The 21946-nt window shown below is 40.3% G+C and overlaps 1 protein-coding gene across 1 annotated transcript in view; it reads left to right on the forward strand.

The window, feature by feature from the left end:
* Positions 1-21946, forward strand: part of syne1a (spectrin repeat containing, nuclear envelope 1a) — a 140154-nt gene that overhangs the window by 64023 nt on the left and 54185 nt on the right. The window contains 19 exon segments of the mRNA XM_044106937.1: positions 1347-1524; positions 3344-3526; positions 4141-4284; positions 5442-5597; positions 7438-7602; positions 7751-7923; positions 8017-8170; positions 8282-8425; positions 8638-8802; positions 9419-9736; positions 10753-10908; positions 12871-13041; positions 16569-16895; positions 18068-18220; positions 18329-18496; positions 18837-19013; positions 20809-20955; positions 21131-21256; positions 21346-21522. Coding sequence (XP_043962872.1) covers positions 1347-1524; positions 3344-3526; positions 4141-4284; positions 5442-5597; positions 7438-7602; positions 7751-7923; positions 8017-8170; positions 8282-8425; positions 8638-8802; positions 9419-9736; positions 10753-10908; positions 12871-13041; positions 16569-16895; positions 18068-18220; positions 18329-18496; positions 18837-19013; positions 20809-20955; positions 21131-21256; positions 21346-21522 — 3382 coding nt within the window.

Here is a 21946-nt window from a genome sequence, read left to right on the forward strand (position 1 = left end):
ATGCAATATTTCTGCAATATTCTACTGAAAATATTGCAGCAAACTTCCCAATATCTGCACATGCTACACTGTGCAGATGTGCAGGTGTTCTGTCTGCACTTGTTACTGAGATTCTCTCTCCTACTTTGCACAGATTCTTTGACTATGTGGAAGCCCTCAAGTGCATCCTTGATGATGTCAAGGCAAAAATAAGCTATTCTGTCCTTAAACAGTCAAACATTGAAGATTTTCCACCCAATACACAAAAGGTAGAGTGCCTCAAAATGGACACTCATACTTTATAGAGCTGATAGAGTTTGACATTTCTGCAATTGTAACATTGGAACATGGAAAACATTGTGATAGCAGCTTTATTTTAAAAAACTCATTAGCATAGAAAGTATAGATAGAATAGAAAGACTGTCAGATATTAAAGCGAGTAAAACAACATTTGTTTCACTTGCAAAGCACTTTTGTCATGTGTTTTGAAAATAAAGCTTAGTCTATTTGAAGGTATTGGTATTGTTCTTTTTTCTAAGCAATTTATTCCCTGTTTCTCAATTAGATTTTATTGCTTGAAACAAAAAACTGTCTTGCGTAAATTCTCAAAATGTTTAGATTTAAAACATCCTGATGACTCGGTCACTTCCAAGCTATTATAGGCGTTAAGGCAACATAATGAACTTGTTAGACTTTAAAGCAGAATGGTTCACTGTTCATATTAAAATTATCTTTCTCTTTCTTGAAGCCCTTTAGTTCAACACAAGTTTTAAAATGACTTATCTATTTACTAAATGGCTTTCTATGCCTAACATTTAAAGTGTGATTACTGTTTTGTTTTTGTTGTTGTTTTTTTATCAGTATTGGTGCGGTAAGAAATGAACAATAGACTAAAAAAAACCCTCAGGCTGTTATAAGTTCTTTTTTCTCACCTCTCGGCGTATCCTCCTCCATATCACACGTTTCCTTACAGAAGCAGGCTGTCATGCTTCATTCTCCCCATCATGTCACCCCTGTGAACTCTTGCCCCTGTCATATGTTGCCTCTCACCCCCCCCTCCCATGTGGTGCCCCTTTTCCACCATCCCCCATACAGTATTCCCCTCTTTGCCCCAGCGCTCATTCATTCCACTTCACCCACTTTGCCATTTTCTCCACCTGGATGTTTCTCACAACCGATCACATGCTTGTCTTGTATATAGTTAGAATAATATGAAAGGTACGCACATAGTCTTTATTTTGAGAGACATGTAGGAGGTAAACGGCAAGTTCTCTGAGTTTAGCTTTCTTATTTTTTTTTTTGTTTGTTTCCCATGGAGACTGCAGCCTACGAGCAACAGATTAAGGATCTTTTTCTCTTCCTCTCAGTCTCAGCCTCCGTGCATCCAGGGAGTGTCAAAATAAGGAGCGCCTGTTGGAGCAGAGGTTCCGTGCAGCGCTGAGAGATTTCCAACAGTGGCTGGTCAATGCCAAAATCAGTACCGCCAAATGTTTTGATGTGCCGCAGACTGTCACAGAGGTCTCCACTGCTCTGCAGAGAATCCAAGTAAGCAAATCAGGAAACACTGCAGTATTTTCTTGTGAATATGTGTACTCTATTGCCACTAACTCTTGCATACAAAATATAAATAATTTGCTCAAATTATTTACTTATTTGTTTTTTTGTTGTCTGCGTTTTGTGAAAGTAATACGTTTAACATGGAGAACCTAAAAAAAAAAGCAATAAAAGCAGTTAATCACAGTCAGAACAGAAGGAGACTGTTGCTACTTATTTGAAATGAACTATGCATATTTGGTCATTTAAATATTCAACAACCTGTTTAATGCTAGCAGACCGCAGGACAGAAATTACTAGCATTACATCTTAAAGCTAAAAGAGAACATTACCATCTGGTATTATTGCAATGAACTAGCAATCAGCTTGAGTGGAGCAATGATACTTTCACTTAATATCTATTGATACAAAAGTTAACCAAACGTTGTAGTATCTGGCTTCATTACATTAAAAAGCTGCTAGTGTTTTTCTCCGGTCTTTAGAGAAGATCAGAAACTTTGACAACCCAGTAAATGCGTCGCTGCCAGGAATGAACTAGCGCTGTGTTTTATTCTCTCTTACACAGAGTGGCTGCTTTAACAGCTACAAAGAGAAGAATAATGATGTAATAAATGTGTAATCAATTCACTTTCAATAGGAGTTTCCTCACGAGATGACTGTTTGAATATCTTAACTTTAGACTGGCCTCTTGTGGATTTATTGAACTTGTGGGACCTGCGTTAGTTAGAAATGGTCTAAAAAGAGACGAAGGAAAGCTACAGCAGGTCTCTTTGCCATTGTAATTATATTTTCGTCTGTGTGAGATTTTGGAAGCCTCCATGGTTCTGGCTCAGACTCAGGTGCTTATCAGACAAGGTGGTCACCTCCACATCTCTGCAACCTGACAGTTAATTACCGCTCAGTCCGTTAAACACAAAAGCATCAAAGAAGTGAGGTTTCTATTTCTGCTGAGCTGTTGTTTGAAGAAAGTAATGATTCGATATGACCCCTTTGAGATGTTTTGTTTTTGTTCAGCGACTGGTTATGATTCAGGAGTTATTTAATTAGCAGGCACATTGTCTCAGACTGTCAACACAGCAAAGGGGTGCCTTTAAAAAAATTTTTTCGGAGTCCTGAGTATCTAAAGAAGAACTTTAGAGGGTTTTCGTGCAGCTTTAAGGAAGAATATGGAGGATAAAGGAATACTGAATCAATCATGTTTTATTTATTATTGACTTGGTGAGGAATGTGGAACAATGTTTCCACATGGCTGACCTCCAGGAGGGTCGGCGCTGGGAGGGGCGAGGGCATCCACTGTGTCATACTTAATTGGAGTTGTACAGTTACACTAGCTGGCAGAGAATGGCGGTAAGTGTGGAAGACGGTAAATGAATGTTGAGCAGGCAGACAAAACAAAGAAAGGGAGCGATAAAGAGATAAAGACTTTCCGAGCCCGTGTTTGAAGAGGCTGGAGCTGTAGTCTCTGTAAGCGATGTGCTGACTGCACAGATGGTGGAGTGGTCCCTGCTGCGCTACTGTCATCAGCTCGGCTACGAGGGAGGGGTGTGTGCGGAGGCTGCGTGTGTGCCTTTGTATGCGTGTACATTGTCAGTGGGTAGCTATGTAAGAAACCAACATGTTTCAGGTTCACTGACTTTCCTTGTCTCTGATAGCATCCCTCTGTTGATGCAAGGAGAATTAGTAATGCCTTAAATATCGCAAGATATTTACATACAATAAGTTATCAGTGTCCTCTTTGTTCATTTACACACCCTCATCCTTTTGTGTAAACAGTGACAGCTCCTTTGTCTTTGTTTGTGCATCCCTTCAGGAGTTCTTGAGTGACAGGGAGAACGGCCAGGCCAGACTGAGTACAGTAGGAGCCAGCGGGGAGCTCCTGATGGCCGTCGTGTCCAAAGATAGAGTGGAGGGGATCAAGGCCAAGGTGGTTAACGCCCGGGAAGACTGGAAGAGTCTGATGAACAACCTGCAAATGAGGGAAGATGCTCTCAAGGTTGGTTGAACAACACAAAGTGGCGCATAATTGTGAAGAGTTTTCAAGATTATTTACAATAAAAATGTGATAATTGTTGTTTGCATTAGTATTCGGTCAATGCTTTGTATATCAACCTTTCATTGCAAATAAAACTACTTGTGTGTTGGGGTTTTTCTCTACAGCTTAGCATATTTTTTCTTTTCTTCTCACCAAGCTAACTCAGACTCAGCCAGATTAGACAGAGAGAGTCTTGAACAACAATTTTCAAGTTGTCCCACAGACTGTCCATTAGACTTAGCTGTGAACTTTGTCTAGGCCATCAAATGAGCATCAAATATCAAATATCTAGGCCATCAAATATCAAATGTTTACAAATGTTTTGTAACAAACTTAAATATACAAATTTGGGGACTTCTAATAGAAAGATTTTAGACTGAAAGCGGCTGAATGCAAATGCATTCTTTTTGCACACTTCTTAGTTATACTTGCTGAAGATTCTGAAAATATGTATCCCATTTCTGCTACAATCATGCACCACTGTGCTGATCTAGCACAGAAAATTGCAACAAAATGCAGAATAATTAATATATTTAGTGTTGCAAGTCATGCCTGTGTTTGTGTTACATTTCCAGAACCTCCAGTCCCAGATGACGGAGTTTGAAGCCAGTGCTGAGCCTCTGCAGGACTGGCTCAACAGCACAGAGTCCAGAGTCCAGGAGAGCAGCGCCCGACTCCACGACCTTCCAACCAAGAAACACGAGCTCAGCAAACTGCAGGTATTTTGTAGCCAAAAGTCATTTTGGCACGCTCCCTTGAATAATGCTCGTTCAGGTGTTACCGCTTTCAGAAAATTTCATTAACGTTATAATTGTTCTTGGATATTCATGAAGCCATATGTTAGTTTTGCATCATTTCATGGTCACTCCTGGAACAATTAATTTTGTATATCTTGAGGGCATTTTTAATTCAACTGCATTGCACAGAGAGGGAGCTATTTATATTTCTCTTTCATGTAGCTATCACTGGTATTTTCTCATTTCCTGTTTTCATTTAAGCAAACCCTGTCATTACAACACAAAGTGAATATTAAGTAGGATAATAAATGGTTACCTCTCCATTAGATATGAATCCCTAAAGTACCAATTTGAAATCCTTGGGGAGCAGAGAAGGACCTAATTACATTTGTTGAGCGCCAGTGGATCAAAATAGAGCCGCATCTTGACACAATAGTCAGAGGAGAAGTCCAGAAATCTAATTAATTCTCCTTTCTGTCAGAGCTGAAGTGCTGTGTGGCTAAAAGACCTTTTTTTCTAGGAGTGATAACAGTGTCTGGCAGAAACAGGAGCAGAAAAGAGGCACGGAGCATCAAAGAGATAAACCTGACAACATAGAAAAAAATATATCAAGCCCATCTCAAAGCTCTGTGCTTATCATTGTGGCTATTTTTGTATTTGTTCTGCTGCCGCTGTAGCACTTCCCATCGTTGCCTTTTGTGTGTCCCCACCAGTAATTACATTTCTGCCCCCCTCGCAGCACCTGAAGTATAATACAATAACTAGAAGGCTTCGGTGTTTGTACCTGTGTTGGCAAAATTCTTTTTATCCTGTCGCTACTATACCTCCCACCGTCATATTATTTCCCTGCTCTTCACTGCGGTGTCCAAGTGAATAACAGTGTTTCTATTTAAAAGTGAACATCTGGAGGAAAATATGCTGATTTTTGAATTTTGACGTTCTGTGAGGTCTTGTTTTTTTCTTTTCCCTCTACCCTGCATCCCTGCTCTCATGTTTCTGTCGTAAAAACATCTGTCATTTTCTGTGTTAATATTGCTTACAACTGACTATGCTTTCTTGTCTGTCACGTTTAAACTTGCACTCCTAACATCACGTTGCTCCATCTCTCTTTTACCCCACTCTCCACTTGCTCTGTAAAGTCTGTGCTGGACGAGATGGCCAGTCGAGAGGTAGAGCTCAGCAAGTTGAGAGATAAAGCTCATCATCTCTGGGAGGGACAAGCAGCTGGCAAGGGTTTCGTCCACAGAGTATCTCAGCTGTCAGCGCAGTACCTTTCCCTCAGCAACCTAACCAAGGTAACACTGCTTCTACTCTGCAGCTTTCTGACTCAAACCCACCAGCATGCCCTGCATCATTCATGCTCTGCTAGTAGCAACTGTACAGCTGTCGGTCAATTCATGCTTTTCTGTGTGTTTACTGTTGAATCGTGGATTACTCTTCGGCTATGCAGGAGCAATGTGTGATTTTTGTCAGCACATGAGAAAACATTAGACACACCAAACAAAAATTTGTTGGTCAAGTTCCTAGCTACACTTTTTGTAAACCTTTAGCCTGCTAATACCAGTTCTGGTTGATTCTGATTTCTCTTTAGAACCTGAAATGTAAGAAGATTGAAGAACAATATTAATATTTTTTCCCTTGTCTTACTGCGTTGGGTGGCCATTGAATGCTTTTTAGGAGGTAGGGTGATGTCACACTGTGTGCAAAAGAGAATAAATAGGGTTTTACTATTTTCTTACAAAGGGGAAATAATTGGACTCTATCTTAAATGACAGGTCAGTGCAGGTGATATGCCTGTTTTAGTTTGTTGTCCCTTACCTTATTTTGACATTTCCAAAATGCTCAAAAAGATAAAACACATAAAGTTTGCTTTATCCTGTTTAGCCTTTCTGTTATCTGCTGAAAGTCTTGTTCTGATTTTCTCACTGCCTGATGAAATCACATTTCTCAACACATTGTCCTGTCTTACATCTCTGTGCTTCCGCTGACTATTTTCACGAGGAGACTTGAGCTTTTATTGTGACGCCATGTCCTTTCTAAATCATGAAGTTGTGCTGTAATCTCTTTTCTACAATACTGCTGGATAGTGACACTTGATTAACCTTATTAATCACTGATGTCATCTTCAACAGATTCCAGACATTTTATTAAAGTGAATGCAAGCACATGACATTTTAATAAATTTACATGTTTTGTGGTTTTCTGGCAAACAATGGTAATTATTTTGATAGAATTTTCCTACTAACATTTTATAAAAACCCACTTATTGTTGTGAAAAGCTGCCCAAACCTTTAATTTTCCCAACCCGTGGTGTTCAAAAGTAGCCCATTTGAGTGGAATCCCATCCAATCTAGCAACACTGAGAGCAACTTGGTAATATGATGTGTTTACTGATTCAAACAATATTGGAGTTTTGAGTTTCCAGCCAACCAGTCATCACTCAGGGCTCAGACTGAACCATTTTCAGTCCACATTCAATTTCTTGGTGCATTTCTATAAAAAATGGTCTCTAAAGAAATGTACCTGAGCACATGAATGTGTCTCACCTCTTAAAGGCTCTTGAGGCTGAAGCCTCATTTACATAAAAAGGCCAGTGCTTTGTAGTTCACTGGTTCACTGTTAAAATGCCAGAGTTGAAACGCGCTTCTGCTTTGAACCTGACCTTTTTGAAGCTTTCGTTATGTCGGCCAGACTCTTGTGATTTATTTGTTGTATTGTGCTGCAAAGACAACAGTGACCAAAAACCACTTACTCAACAACCATAAGAAAATCCCTGCACTGATGAATGAGTTTATTTACTTTATGAGCTTCGCTAGAGTAGCTACTATTTTTATACCTTCTTCCCTGTCAGACATTGGAAGAAGGAAAATAATTATAGCTTTCAATTTGACTATTCTTCAGTTTCTTGGATGTTCAAAACATGCAGCGTATCACTGTAAACTTCAGTGTTTGCTGCATGATGAGGGGGGATGAGCAAGTCTCTGGAGACATCTCATAGCGAAAACAAGGCTCATATCAAACAAACAGAACAAGATGGAGACTTTTGATTGTGCACAGACTGTAATTCTTTGATCTTGCAGAACCAATAAAGGGTTTGAAGAGCGTGTTTACATTGTCATACTTTCATATCTGCAGGATAAAGCCTCCAGGATTGAACGCATCGTTGGGGAGCATCAGCTCTTCTCTCAGGGGCTTAAAGAGCTTCAGGACTGGGTGTGTGAAGCACAAAGGGTCATAAGTACCTGCAAATCCACAACTACAGTCAAGGGCATACTGGAGGACCGCATGTTACAGCTGGAAGTAAGATGAGACATGATGGATGCGTTTCTCCCAGTTTTGTAACCGAAACTTTCTGAAGACAGAAATAACATCTTATATTTCATATGTTATGTTGAAATATTGTACACTTTGGCAAGTTATTTTACCTGTGTCTGTTCTCCATCTATAGGCCTTACTTGCTGCCCGCCAGGAACGGGAAATCCAGCTAAAAATGCTCTTGACCCGGGGAGAGGCGGTCCAGAGGAACACTTCAGCTGAGGGAGTCCCAGTGATTCGCAAACAGATCCAAGACCTGAAGGACTCGTGGGACTCTTTGCTTTCTGCCTCAATTCAGTGTAAAAGGTGAGCAAAATCCAGTTCCTTGCATTCCTGTATGCTCTTATTCATACTTATTAGTTTGACATGTGTCCACATTGCTGTGTTTAACTCTTACAGTCAGCTGGAAGGCTCTCTGTCACAGTGGACCAGCTATCAGGAGGATGTGGAGCAGTTTGTGCAGTGGATGGATCGAGTGGAAGAAACTCTGAGCGGCTCAGACAGACAATACTCAGAGATGAGAGATAAAACGGCCAACTTGGGAAAAACAAAGGTATTTTATGCAAAGACTAGCCTCCCATAGTTTGTTACAAGATTTTATGCATTTAAATATATACTGAAACCTTTTGAATGATTGCCTCACCTGTGTGTATTTATATTTTAGCTTCTCTATGAGGAGGTTTTGAGTCATAGCAGCCCTCTGGAGACCATCGCCACAAAAGGCTCCAACATGACAGAACACTACACAACTCAGCAGGAGGTTCAACAGCTGCAGAGTAGATACAACGCTCTAAAAGAAAAAGCTAAGGTGCCTACCGCCGACATCGGATTAGATTTCTCCTCTAAAAATAGTTGAATCTGCGTTCATTTCTGCTTTGTATAATCTTAAAATTTTTGCCTATTTTGTAATTCTTTTCCCCACATATGTTTGACATTAGAGATTTAAAACAAGTTGTGCAGAACATTGGAGTTGAAAAACCCGATCTTACATTGATGTGTCTAACATCTGTGACCTTACAGAATGCTGTTAGTAAGGCCAAGGAGCTGGTTATGGTCCATCAGGAATATCAGCGAGGACTGCATGTGTTTGAAGACTGGCTGGAGCAGGAACAGGCATCTCTGGCTTTGCTGTCTCATCCAGAAGGAAACGTGGATACACTTGAAAAAACACTGCAGCAGCTTCAGGTCAGTAATTGTCTAAAAGTAGTGTATTGTGTGTGCAAGTTGAACATTAAAAGGGACTTGTTATGCAAAAGTCATATTTTGCTCATTTTTATGCTTCCATTTGGGTCTCTACTGTTTCTATAAACAGCCCAAGTTGTTTAAAAAAAACACCCATTACCTACCAACCCAAACTGAGCTTCAGCACATTTGGTTTGTTGGCTTTACCACTGTTAGCGATGTACAATGGCTGCTAGAAATGACAAGTGTTTTGTTGTTGACTTATCATCCAGAAACCACTTACTGTATTTTTGCTGGTTGTGCAGGAGGCTCTACTTCTGCTTGTCAAAGATTTATAGTTGTATGACTGCCCAATGTGTTTGCAGCCAATTTCACATGTGAATTTAAATATATAGCTTATTTGTATTTAAAGTGACAGATGGCCCTAAAACTGCTCAAAATGAAAGGATATCAAAATAGGTAGAACTGACCAAACTAAAATCTCATTACCTAAGGATTATTTTGTGCATTTTCTCATCCTAACCTGTTCAAGGAAGAATAGGTGACTTTTAAAAACACACATTCCCTTAAAGTTTGTTCATACTTTTCTGTTATATATATGTATATATTTGCTTTCCAGAGCTTGCAGGAAAGCTGCTTAAAGGGTCAGTCTTTGCTGGCTTCGGTGCTGACCAGCAGAGAGAGAGTGATCCCCTGGGGAGTCCCTCAGATTGAAGACCGAGCTCTGGACACCGCAAAGCGAGAATGGGCATCCTACCAGAGCCGCCTGGAGGAGACGCGGGCCCAGCTGCACTCTGCGCTGACCAGACTGAGGCAGATGGGTCACAGGTTCCTGAACCTGGCTCAGTGGCTGGAGGACACGGAGAAGATGGCAAGCATCAGAAACAACCGGAGGTCGGACAGAAACACCAAGCAGAGTCAGCTCAAGAAACTCCAGGTGGGAGAAAGAAATATCTTCTGACAATTTATTCAAACCTCCAGTTTGTGAAAAAATTTAAGAAGATAAGGTCATAGTTTAAACATTAAATTGAAGGGTGAGTATTAATGAAATACTCATTCCTCTTTTTAAACCTATTTGAGAAAAAATATGTCACCATGAATCATTTTCCCCTCCACTTCATAATTTTTCACTACTTTGTGTTGGTTTATATCACAATAAATTCTAAGAAAATATTCCAAGTATGAATAGTTTAGACCAGGGGTGTCGACGTCCAGTCCTCCAGGGCTGCTGTCCTGCAACATTTAGATGTGCCTCTGCTGCACCACACATGAATAGAATAATTAGGTCATTAAGGCTCTGGAGAACTGATCTACACAAGAAGGAGGTAATTAAGCCATTTCATTCTAGTGTTTTGTACTTGTGGCACATCTAAAAACTGCAGGACAGTGGCCCTAAAGGGCTGGACTTTGACACCTTTGGTTTCAAAGGTGAACAAAAACAAGACCAGAACAAAAAAGATTATCAGTAAGACTTTTATATATACATAGGAATAACTTTAAATGAATCCCTAAGCAATTTTTGGAGTTGTGAATTTGATTCAGATTTGCCGTTTGACTGACAGCCACACAAACTTGACTCCCAATTTACTCACTCATGGTGCATTCACTAGAGTGTAAACGCCAAAGTTTTTTTTCCCTGTCAGAGAGAAAGCAATGAAGCATCTGCCACTTTTCACTGCTACACATAACTTATTTACATCCCAAATGAAACTACAGCATTCCTCTGCTTGGTCTCCTCTCTTGGAAAATTTTGCCTGAGTCAAAATATCTGACAGATTCAATATTTTCTGAATCTGCTTTAAAGCTAAACCTAAACAAATGTTTTAATTTGATTTTTTTTTCCATCTTTGTTAGTCCTTTATTCCCAAATTTTAACTGGCAATTAAATAATTTCTCAAAGGATTTCAATTGATTTAATGAATATGTTTTGTTTATCCCCATTGTTGTTTTCAGGGGTATCTTGAGGGGGTGCTGGCGCGGCAGGGAGAAGTCGATGGCCTCTCATCTCTGGCCCAGCAGGTTCTGGAGGAAACCTACATCAGTAGTCGCATCAGTGTGACTGCCACCCAGCTGACCGCGCGCTATCACTCCCTCCTGCTCAGCATCCAGGTCTGACCCTCTCAGATGTTTGATACGTCTTATTTCAATGAAATATCTACATTCTGTTGAGTTTCTCACTTCCTTCCATGTTTTCAAAGAATGGTTTTTGAAGATTTTTTTTTTATCGGTTTTGAACTTTACTTTCAGATTTTGTGTTTTTGTTGGTTATTATTTTTTCAACCTGCTCACATATTACTTGCTTTTTTTGGTTTCCAAGCACATTATTGCCTTATTTGCTGGCTACCATTCACTTGTTGTATTGAAAACTTTGATGTGTAAATATTCATACTGATTATATATGGCATGCTTATTTCCTGGTGAATACAATATGCACAAAATATTAATTGACACACAAATGTAGCCTGGCCAATAGTCTTCCTGTGTGATTCTGCTCGCTTCACAGACATTTGGTATTGTTGAAAACAGATGTGAACTGCTACATGTCGCTACCCACAGTGGGCCTTTTCACACATGATTGTGCTTCTTCTCACCGTGAAATCCACTCCAGTTTGGGCTTGTGTTTCTGTAGCGCCCCGCTGAAGGAGCGCAGGGACTTACCTCTGTGAGCCCAGCTTGTTTTGTTTGTATTCTCAGGTCTGGCCTCTCTATTTGTGTCCCCCCGTGGGGTGAGGGTTAAAGGAAAATCAATGGGCCTCTCCTGATCGGGGATTAAAGCTGTAATTACATGCAATCTCACACCTTAAATTGGGAGTAAAAAATGTTTTTTTTGTTTTTTTTTGTGCTACATAATATTTTTTTACTGTTATTATTATTACTAACATCTGTAGTTACTCTTCTGAATGTAGTGCATGTGCTGGTTGGTTTGCCTTTATTCACAATGCCACACTTATCCTCTCTTAATGCTTATCTTGACTTAGGCATGCATTTACTTACAGCCACACAGGTAACACCCCCTCATCCTGTGGATCCCTGTAATTATCCAGCAGGAAGTAGGGGCCATATGGGCCTGAGGTGGGAAGCTGTTACCTCTTTCGACTAAAAAAAGAAAAAAAAGGTGTGCACTCAGCACTTTCGGCTAATTGGAGCTTCCTCACTGCAGGATTTGAAAGTTGACTGAATAATGTGTCAAACCTGCAAGAAGCTTTCTCTATCCCTATGCTGTTATTGACTCGAAACCTCAGTCAAGTGGATAATGCTTCAAAATATAAAAGAAAACCCACGCTGCTTTGAAGTGAAGCTATTGACATTGAACAGATGAAAGTGAAAGGGAGAAAGCAGGTATTTTCTGTTTTGACGCCGGATCAGAGAGTTTGTGGTCCTCAGTGACCGATGTTAGACTGTTGGGGAAAAAACCCACACCTTGAAAGGAAAAGAAACATGGGATGCATCTCGAATTTTCCCCAAAGTCAAATGCTGAAAAGTCTACGAATACAAATAACTTTTTATTTTTTTTTAAAACACCTGGTTTGAACAAAGTCTCACATTTCCAGTGTCCTGAAGAACAAAAACCCCCTAAAAATCCTTTAACTTTGTCTCCTTTCTTAGCTCAGAATTATAACCATGAACTTCAATTTATTTATTAATGATTTAATGTAATGTACCAGAACGCAGTGGATAACTGTGAAGTCGAAGTGAGATGATTCATGGTTTTTAGCCGTTTTAAATGGTAGAAAGCATATAGCGACCCATTTTTGACATAAGACTGTGAAAAAATTTTTTAAATTCTTTCCACCAAATGAAGTCTCAATTTTGGGGTAATTTAATCTAAATATGCTTTGATCTAAACTAGCCCATTGTAGTGTTAGTTTTCCTCCACAAATAAAAATAAAGCTTGTGACCAACAACCATGTTGGTTCTCATTAACTTTCTCTCTGTTTCTTTCTTTGTTTCTCACAGTAAATCTCAGTAAAATACATTGAAGTTTCTTTGTGTTAAATGCTGTCCGTCTAATCTTAGTGATCCTACTTTTGGGGAAGCTACCTTCTAACCTTTGCTCCTGTTTGATTTCAGGATATGATCAAGCAGCTGCAGGAGGAGCTGAAGAGCATGGACGAGGCAGAAAGCCTCTGCATGTCATTCAGTGAGTGGCTTGGCTCAACTCAGAAAAGCTTCACAACGCTGACGGACCGCTCTGAGCCGCTTGACCGGCAAGCCATGGAGAGAAAGATGAAGAAATTAGAGGTATAGATCTGTTAGTCAAAGTTTGGGCTGCATTTATTTATGAAGTTAGATGCCACGGCATGTGGTTAGTAAGAACTGTTACTCTGTGTTTGATGCACCAAACTGCACAGGTTGAGATTTGGCAAGAATTTAACTTGAGTGAAATAATTGATTCCTCATAATGTTATCAACAATCCTGAAATGTTTGGCCAATGAAATGTTTGTGGGAAGTGGACAAGTTAAAGAACATTACAGAAGTATAAAGCAGCACCTTTTTCTTTTGTCTTAACGCTTCACAGACACATACCCGTTACAGTAAAAAGAAAAAAATCCACACTATTGTTTGTGTGGCGTTTTTCACATCGAGCGCACAGAGGGTTTGATGGGTATGTGTGTATCGATCGGCTCTTTATGAAGACAAAGCTGGTGCTGGTTTAGAGGAAATGTGGTATCAGAGAGAGACCTCCCACTGTGTATAAGAGGATGAAGAAGAGTCGGTGTCAGGAACCTGCTGGCACAGACGCTGTAATTGATGCAGTGCCCTTACCGCTCCACATCACACACATACACTCGCAGTTTTTTCTCTTTTCATCTCTAAAAATGAAGTGCAAACCTGAACAGATCTAACTCCAAAAGCCTGCGAGTCCTATGTGGTTTCACACATTTTTTCCACTTCAGTTCTTTAGTATCTCGCCTCTCCTCATCTTCCTCCCTGTAAACCAGTCACACCACACACCCACACTCCCACACATCCACCTAACACTTGCGATACATCATCTGGTGTGGTCTTCGCCGTAATCCCCTTTCAGGGATCGATGCTCTGTCTCCGCATTGCGACCGAAGATGCGCGGCCACCACATGTGTCCTCCTAGTGCTGAAGATAACACATGAGCGTGCTTCATCACTTACTCATCTCCTGTTGTGAGGGAAGCTGGGCTGTTCAGTGAGCCGGGACGATTACGCACTGACACACAGACCAGAAGTCAATAGCTGTGTTAAGGCCCATTAGCTGGTTTTGAACTTTATTTTTGGCTACAAATCTGTTGGTTTGGAGGAAATTACTATTTGGCAACAGACAAGGATGTTTTCTTTATTTGAAAGTTGTTGCATTTTTATGGTTTTAATCTTTATTTTTTCCCTTAGTTCTGTGAAAGATAATTTCCTGAAATTGGTTATTTTCCTTTACATAAAATTAAATATGAATAAAAAGAGATTGATTTTTGCACCCAGAACTTCTTTCAAGGTGGCAATTGATGGTTCAGGGTGATTTTTTTTATGTGTTGTTGTGGCCTTGATTAAGGAATCAAGTTGAATCATGTTAATCTGTAATTGTAATTAATGTCTCTGCCATTCAAGTATTGCATGAAGTCTGCTCAAGTCCAAACATGTCAAGTAAAATCGCTTTGGAGCCAGATGTTTCAACATACAAAATTAGATGTTTTAAATGGCCCCTGGTTACATTATACTTTGCTTATAAGAATACAGACATTGAAGTAACTTTTGTATAGTGGTCTTCATAAAAGGTTTTTAATCTTTCTGCAAGTGATTGTCTATTGAAGCTCTTCAATAGGCTTCAATATACTGACGGATAAGTAACATTTTATGAACCTTGTTAGTTTAAAGATTACATTTTTATAATTAAATTATATTAATCAAGTCAATTGATTACATGGAAATCAACTGACCTACAGATGAACACAAAATAACACAGAAGCATTTTACTGTTGCAAGAGATTTGTACAGTAAAAGCTAGATTTGAAACTAATTTGCATACAGGTTTACAATGATAATATTCTTGCCAAATTGTAGATTTTTAGTTGATCATCAACTTGATTTTCAGAACTGAAGGAGAAACATTAGAGTTAATTAAAGAACCCAAGATCTCACACAGAATAAAGCCCAGAAGCTCTCAAGTTCATGATTACATGCAGCACACAAAGTACCTGACTTGGATAATTGTAGGTACTAGACAGTTAAATTATAAAGGGCACTTTGTGTTTAGGACTTCAGATAATGTTCACTGAATTGTGCTAACTAATAACTCGAGGCCTCAATATAGACAGAATTAAGCTAAATATCTGCTGTAAAAATAGATTAAAAAAATAACTTTCAAATGAAATAGAATTTAGTGAAGTTTATTGCTAATCAGTTTCAGCAAAAACTGAAAGCGTACACTGAGAAATCTCACTACAAGACAATTTCTGTCTAAATTTAGTCTAAATTTAGACAGAAAGAGGAGATAATTCTAAGAAACAATATGCAACTCTACAACAAATGGTAATTGCTGAAGACTTCTTTTGATGCAGAGTTGCTTGAAATTTAAATATGAGGCATGTTGCTTGTTAAAGTGACAAGGCAGGAACATTGGAGATAGTGATCAAACCTGGAGCGTCGCATTAAGCAGGACACAGAGACGTGTGCAAACACACGCAGGTCTCGTTATGTTCCCCACAGAGCCGGATTGAGAGCCGAGCTTGTTTGAGTGTGAGGTTACCGTCTCTGCTCATCCAATAATAGGCCGATGATGAAAGCTGTATGGCATCCCATCGAGGGGAGGTCAGTTCATGTGTGTGCGGCGGTGTGTAGTGTTGCCCTGGAAACCCCCGTAGCTACTGTTGCCTGTTAAGGGTCTTTATAATTGGGTCCTCCTTTCATATTATTCACTACGGTTCTTCCTCGCCATGAACTCCCAATCCTTCTTCACATTTCAGGATGGAGGTGTCAGCCTACCTGATGGGTTCAAAGCTTTTCAAAAGCCCTGCCAGGGCAGTTTGTGGCACAGGGGGCAGCATTGGAGGTGAAGGACAAAAAAAACGAGAAATAACACACTGAATGTAATTGAAGCTATGAGATAAATATTCCTTAAAATAAAGAAAACGTCTAATTTTGTATTCATTCTTGATGGCTCCAATGCTAAGCTAGCCTTGCAAAACACTTCATACTCATAGGACCTTTTACACTGGGATTTAATATAAACCAAGACAAAGCAGCGCATGACTTTGAAGGGGAAGGAAAATAAACTGAAAATTGTGGCATGGATTTGTATCCATCCCAACTTAGTCTGTATTGTAGAACTGCTGCTAGTCCAGCTCTTTTCTTTTGGGTGAGCTTGACATTTTTTTCTTTTTTTTAGGGGGGGGATATCTTAACTTATTCACATTGCATTGAAATGATCAATGAACTGCAATTTGAAACAGATTCTCAATTAGATTAAATGTAAACTGTGACTAGTCCATTCCAACAGCTTGATTTAAACCGTTTCATTGGAGCTCTGGCTGTAGGTTAATGGTAGGTAACCTGCTGGAACATGAACCTTCAGAGTAAAGGAAACTAGAGACAAATGCACAATGCAATTTTTTGTTTCATTTTTATTTGTGAACGCTTTCGAAAGGCATGTATCGTCTTTCTCGCCTTCACTATTATGTAGTTCTTTGTTTTAGTTTATAAAATAACATTTGAATGAGTTGCATTGAAATTTGTCATTACAATATAAGAAAGCATTCAAAAGACTTGCATACTTCTGCATATTTTTGCTCTTTTTCAACCAGAACCTGCAGTCTGATCTTCAGCATGGCCACAATCTCCTGAAATCCCTGAGGGAGCGCGCAGAGCAGGCAGCAGGCTTCCTGGACGAGGCTGGAGCTGAAAGTTTAGGAGCAGAAGTTGAAGCTCGTCTTGCCCAGCTGGAAGAGCTCGCCGGGGGACTGAGGCAAGAGCGCAGCTTCCTGGAGAGAGCGTTGCTGCTTGCAAAGGAGTTCCAGGACCGGTACAAGGCTCAGGTCCAGTGGCTCGTGGAGACGAGGGCTCTGCTCGGCACGCCAGTGGAGCCCAAGGCTGAACTCTACCAGCGCAGAGCTCAGCTGACGAAGTATAAGGTAAGGCAGAAAAAAATTAATTCAGACCATTAATTCAACAGTCAGGAAATTTTACACTTTGGTGATTTAAAAGGTGAGATGGAGCTGAATACTATTATCTTAATTGGCCATGAGTGACCTTGGAAAAATTCAAAAGTGAATACACTTAAAATAGCTGCTGATCTAGTTAAGAGTTTTAATCTAATCTACAAATAGTCCACACATACGGCTGTTCACACAGCAGGTCTTCATACTAAATTCTTTTTTTTTCTGACTGAAATCCATTTTAATTATTTTTTTTTTCTGGTCATTCATACTAACTAAACCCAACCACAGTGCTACTTCGGTGTGGACAGTTTACGACCTGGTTGCACAGAAGAAGAAAGTTGACATCACACAGCAGCACAGTGTTTACAGGAGTAATAATGGATGAAGCTTTTTCAGGAAGGATTTTAAATTTTATTCAGCAATGGGGCAGACAGTATTGTCACAAGATCATAACAACACAAAGGAAGCCAATAAAATGAAAGCACAACTAATAGAAATGGCCTTTTGTGAAGCATTGAGTGCAGTTTATGTGGGGAAGTTTGTCTGGATGTGTAGTCAGAGCCAGAGGTGTTGGGATTGTGATGTGATGTGCTGTGTTTCAGTGACACAGACATCTTTTATAATCATAATTTTGAGATTATGATCATGAACATAATCATATGGTGGGGTGATTTACCCTACCAAGCTTTTTCTGGTGTGTAATTATGACATCAAAGTCAGATAAAATGCGACATGTTCCGTTTAGACTGCAGACAGATGGAAAACAATCCAATACATATCCGAATTAGCATCACATATGGAAAGGACACAAATCAGATTTTTCTGGGTATGAAAAGATTGGTGGGGTAAATCACCAATATGGGTAGCATGTCTGACTTTTTTGGGTCACATTCAGCTGCTGTGTGAATATGACTTTATTAACTCTGTAAAAGGACAGTACAGGTTGAAGTATTAAATACCTGAAATGAAATTAGAAAAGGTAAAACAAGTGCATCAAACAAAGATAGGAAAGAGTGGTGAGAAAGCAAACTTTTATAAATAATCACTTTTTAAAGCAGGATTTTGCTTCCTACATGCTGACATATTAATTATCAAAGAAATCTGTGTGTGTTTATGTGTGTGTGTGTGTGTGTGTGTGTCCTCAGGCTCTCTTACAGATGGTTCAGTCCCATGATGGATCCATCAGGTCTGTGATGGAGAAGGGAGATGCTCTCCTGGCTTCTGTCCACTATCCCTCCATCAGAGACAAAATGCACAGAATACAAAAGGACTACACAGCTCTCTGCAAAGCTGCAATGGTTGGGACAAGTTCTGATGCAATGGCAATAAGAAGCAAAACAATTTTTTCCAGTGCATGGCAAGCTGCTTGTTTTACATTTTCCTTCTGTGCTGTCTGTGGCGTCCAGGCTCACGTGGAGAATCTGGAAGGCCAGGTGAAGGAACAGGAAGCTTACCACAACGAGCTGCAGGAAGTGGAGCGCTGGCTGCTGCAGATGTCCAGCAGGATGGTGACTCCAGATCCAAGCGTGAGCGTCAGCCTGGAAGGAGCGACTCAACAGCTGGCGAGGCACAAGGTGACAAATCACATTATTTCACTTTTGCTGCCGTTTGCCATGTTGGTGACAAAATCGTGCAGCTTGAGCCCTAATTGGATAATTGCTACTGAGCTATTTATTATCACTATGTTGACGTTTTTGTTCACTTACTTCATTTTCTGTGTGGATATTTTATAAAAATCTGTAACAGATGTTTAATTTGGAAAGCTGGACTAGCAGTCAGAGCTGTTTCCGTATCCATAATTATTTTTCATATGTGTTCTTATTAAATCCTTTATGTTTAGAGAAAGTCTGTCTCATCAAGCAGTGCTCTGACTTGTTCTGCGTTGAAGTTAGTCTCTTACTTGACCTTCTCCAGGCCACCATGGAGGAGATTGCAGGTTTTGAAGAACGTCTGACAGCTCTAAAAGAACAAGGAGAGGGCCTAGTGCAAGGCTGCAGCGATCGCGTGCAGAGCCGACTGAGACAGCAGGTCCAGACTCACCAACAAGGCATCAGAGACAGCTACTCCGCCATCTGCAGCACCGCGCAGAGGGTGAGTAGGGCGCAGACTGCACAAGAAAAGGAGGGAGCAAAGGAAAATGACAGAAGAGTACGGTTCTATAAAACATTTATTATCCATGGCATGTAGTGTTTAGTTGCCCACATGTGTAAAAACAACCACATGCACAGACAGGAGGTTGATAGCATTCCAGCAGCCTAGCTATCCACTTAATCCCAACCCGTTTTGACACTTAAACCCATCTCTGTTAAGGCAGCCCTTCAGTGCCGCTTTAGAGGGCACAGCCAATTAAATCCACCAAAGTAAAGCTCAGCAGCAGCCGCACTCAGACCCCACCAGCCAACATCACTGACTCAATCTCTCCATATTAATCTCCACAGATCCCTTGTCAACCCCACTTTTTCATGCCTGAGCCAGAAATGATCACACACAGCCATCCAGTAGATCTGGCTAGTCCCATAATCCAACCCCACTCTGTCATTTTGGCACCGTCTCCTCCATCATCGTAGCCCGTGTCCCGAGATACCACCTCCGCCACCGCACGCACACCCAATCTGGCATTGTGTGATCCAGCCACTTTTTACCACTACACTGCTGGCCTCCCAATGAGCGCGCCTCCAGCGTTGTAATGGCTGCCAACTGTGTCCCAGCGCCACACAGCTCTAATATCCTGCCTGCCACTTGCCACCACGCCAGACTTCAAGCCCTTGCCAAAGTCGCGGGGCAGTTTGCCAACACTTTGGCCCTCCCTTTGCTCCTCCTTTCAGACTCTCAAATTAACACTGTCAATCAGACCATGATGTTTCGCTCTCCCCTGGAGGGCTTGGACGCCTCCACATTCAACACCTGTTAAATACAAAGCTGCATAACTGCCTGGTTTTTTGGGTGGGAGGGGGGCTCTGTGATTTATTGTGTCTTCGAAGGTGCCAGAGAGGCCTAAATGGATATTTATAAATCTTTGTACAAATTTTCAAAAGATTTTGGTTCAGACTTTGACTGGGTCTTTCTGACACATGCATTTGGTTTGATCTAAACCATTTTATTGTCTATCCTTTTGAAGCTTTTCTTCGTACATTGCCCTAAGTTTAGCTTCATCCATCTTAAAAAGACCTCTGGTCGACTTTTTTCTCCCTCCTGAAAGTGTTATTCCCACAGCATAGTGCTGCCACCACCTTGTATTACTGCTGGCATTGCATTTTCAGAATTAGTTTTCTGCCACACAGATTTTTCGCAACTATCTTTTTAGGCCTTTTGTTAAACCTCTCCCCCCCCCCCCAAAAAACACAAAAGATATCCTGTCAACTGTGACTGTGTTTCAAATCTTAGATTGCCACTGTTTTTTAAATTATTATCACAACTACTGAACTTAATTGTGAAACTACTCGCATTTTGTGAATTTCTAACGATCTTCTTTTTTTATTTCTGTCAACTTGTCTGGTTTATTATGACATGCGCTGCCCATATTGGTCAGGTCACCTTGTAAAAGAAATCTCAATGAGATTTTTATAAGGTTTAATAAAGGTTTAAGTAAACAGCTTTATTTATAGTAATTTATAGTAATTAGATTACTTCTGAAGACTATTACTCCACTGAATTCATTTTAAGGGTATCAAAGTAAATACTATATAATGGTGTCATTTTCCTTTCACAGCATAATGCCTTACTATCACCTCAAATCACAAAAAATACATTACAGTTTGTGGTTGTTACATGGCAAAATATCCAAGGAATGAGAAAACTGTAGCAAATTACTGTACCTTACAAAAGAATTCAAATTACTGATGTTGTGAAACATAGTATAATATGCCTATTTTCCCTTTTTCTGCAGGTATACCAGAGCCTGGACCATGAGCTGCAGAGACATGTCAGTCTGCAGGACACGCTGCAGCAGTGCCAGACCTGGCTAAACTCTGTTTCAGAAAAACTAGACCCTCCTCCACAATCATCTCTCAGCCTCGAGGAAGCTCTTCAGCAGGTCAAGAACCACATTTATTTTTACTAAATGAAAATTGTGGGGTTTTTTTAGTCTTAGAATAATAGTATTTTTTAGTTTGCATGATTAGATGTTTGTGGATAGTCAAAAATAGAGAGAAATGTTGCTATTTCGCACAATTGAGAGAGAGGAAAATGAACAGAAATTTTAAAAACAGGTGAAGCAGGAGCGAGCTCTTCAGGAGCAGGCCAGCACGTACCTACAGCTTGTGTGTTCAGCGTGTGACCTGTCTGAGCCCAGGGTCAGGGAGGCTGCTGCAGCCATCCAGCAGATCAAACTGCAGGTCAGTTCACTTACAGGAAGCCTTTGTATTAAGCGCAGATGTTTCACTTTGTTTTTACTGGAGTGACTGTTTTGTATGTTTCCTGTTAGATCGAGGAGCGAATGCTTCTTTGTGAAGAAATGGCAGACAACTGGAGGGAGATCGAGGAGCAGAAGACGGATTTAGAGACCCAGCTCAGAGAGACAGAGCAGCAGCTTCAGAGCTTGATCAGGAGACCTGCAGAGTTGGAGCCAAAGATTGCACAAAACCAGCTGGACAAGGCACAGGTCTGTCTGCCTTCAGATTTAATGAGTGTGCAACAAGAAAGGAAAAAGCAAAACAGGGAAAGACTGTTTCTTGAGTCAAATGAACTCAAAATTTGACTCACGAGCCTGCTCAATCCTTCAGTATTTTGAAAATAAATGGTTGGAATAGGAGGAGCCTTCCTAATTAGTTTAGAGGCAAACCATCTGTTTTTTTTTCAGATCTGATTATATCAGCCAGTCTGTTTGTGTAACTCTGCAATGTCTCAAAAACTGAATCAACCTGGATTCGTCTGGTAAATCCTCTGCAACCTAAATTCAAATCCAGTAACTTTGATTGTTTGCAGCACAATGCAATCAAATAGGTAGATTCAAATCCAGTCATACTTTTGAATTCAGTCTATTCAGATTATGGTCCATGCCATCAAATTAAGTTTATCATAAAAAG

Source organism: Gambusia affinis, linkage group LG22 (genome assembly GCF_019740435.1).
Source record: "Gambusia affinis linkage group LG22, SWU_Gaff_1.0, whole genome shotgun sequence".
Taxonomy (NCBI): domain Eukaryota; kingdom Metazoa; phylum Chordata; class Actinopteri; order Cyprinodontiformes; family Poeciliidae; genus Gambusia; species Gambusia affinis.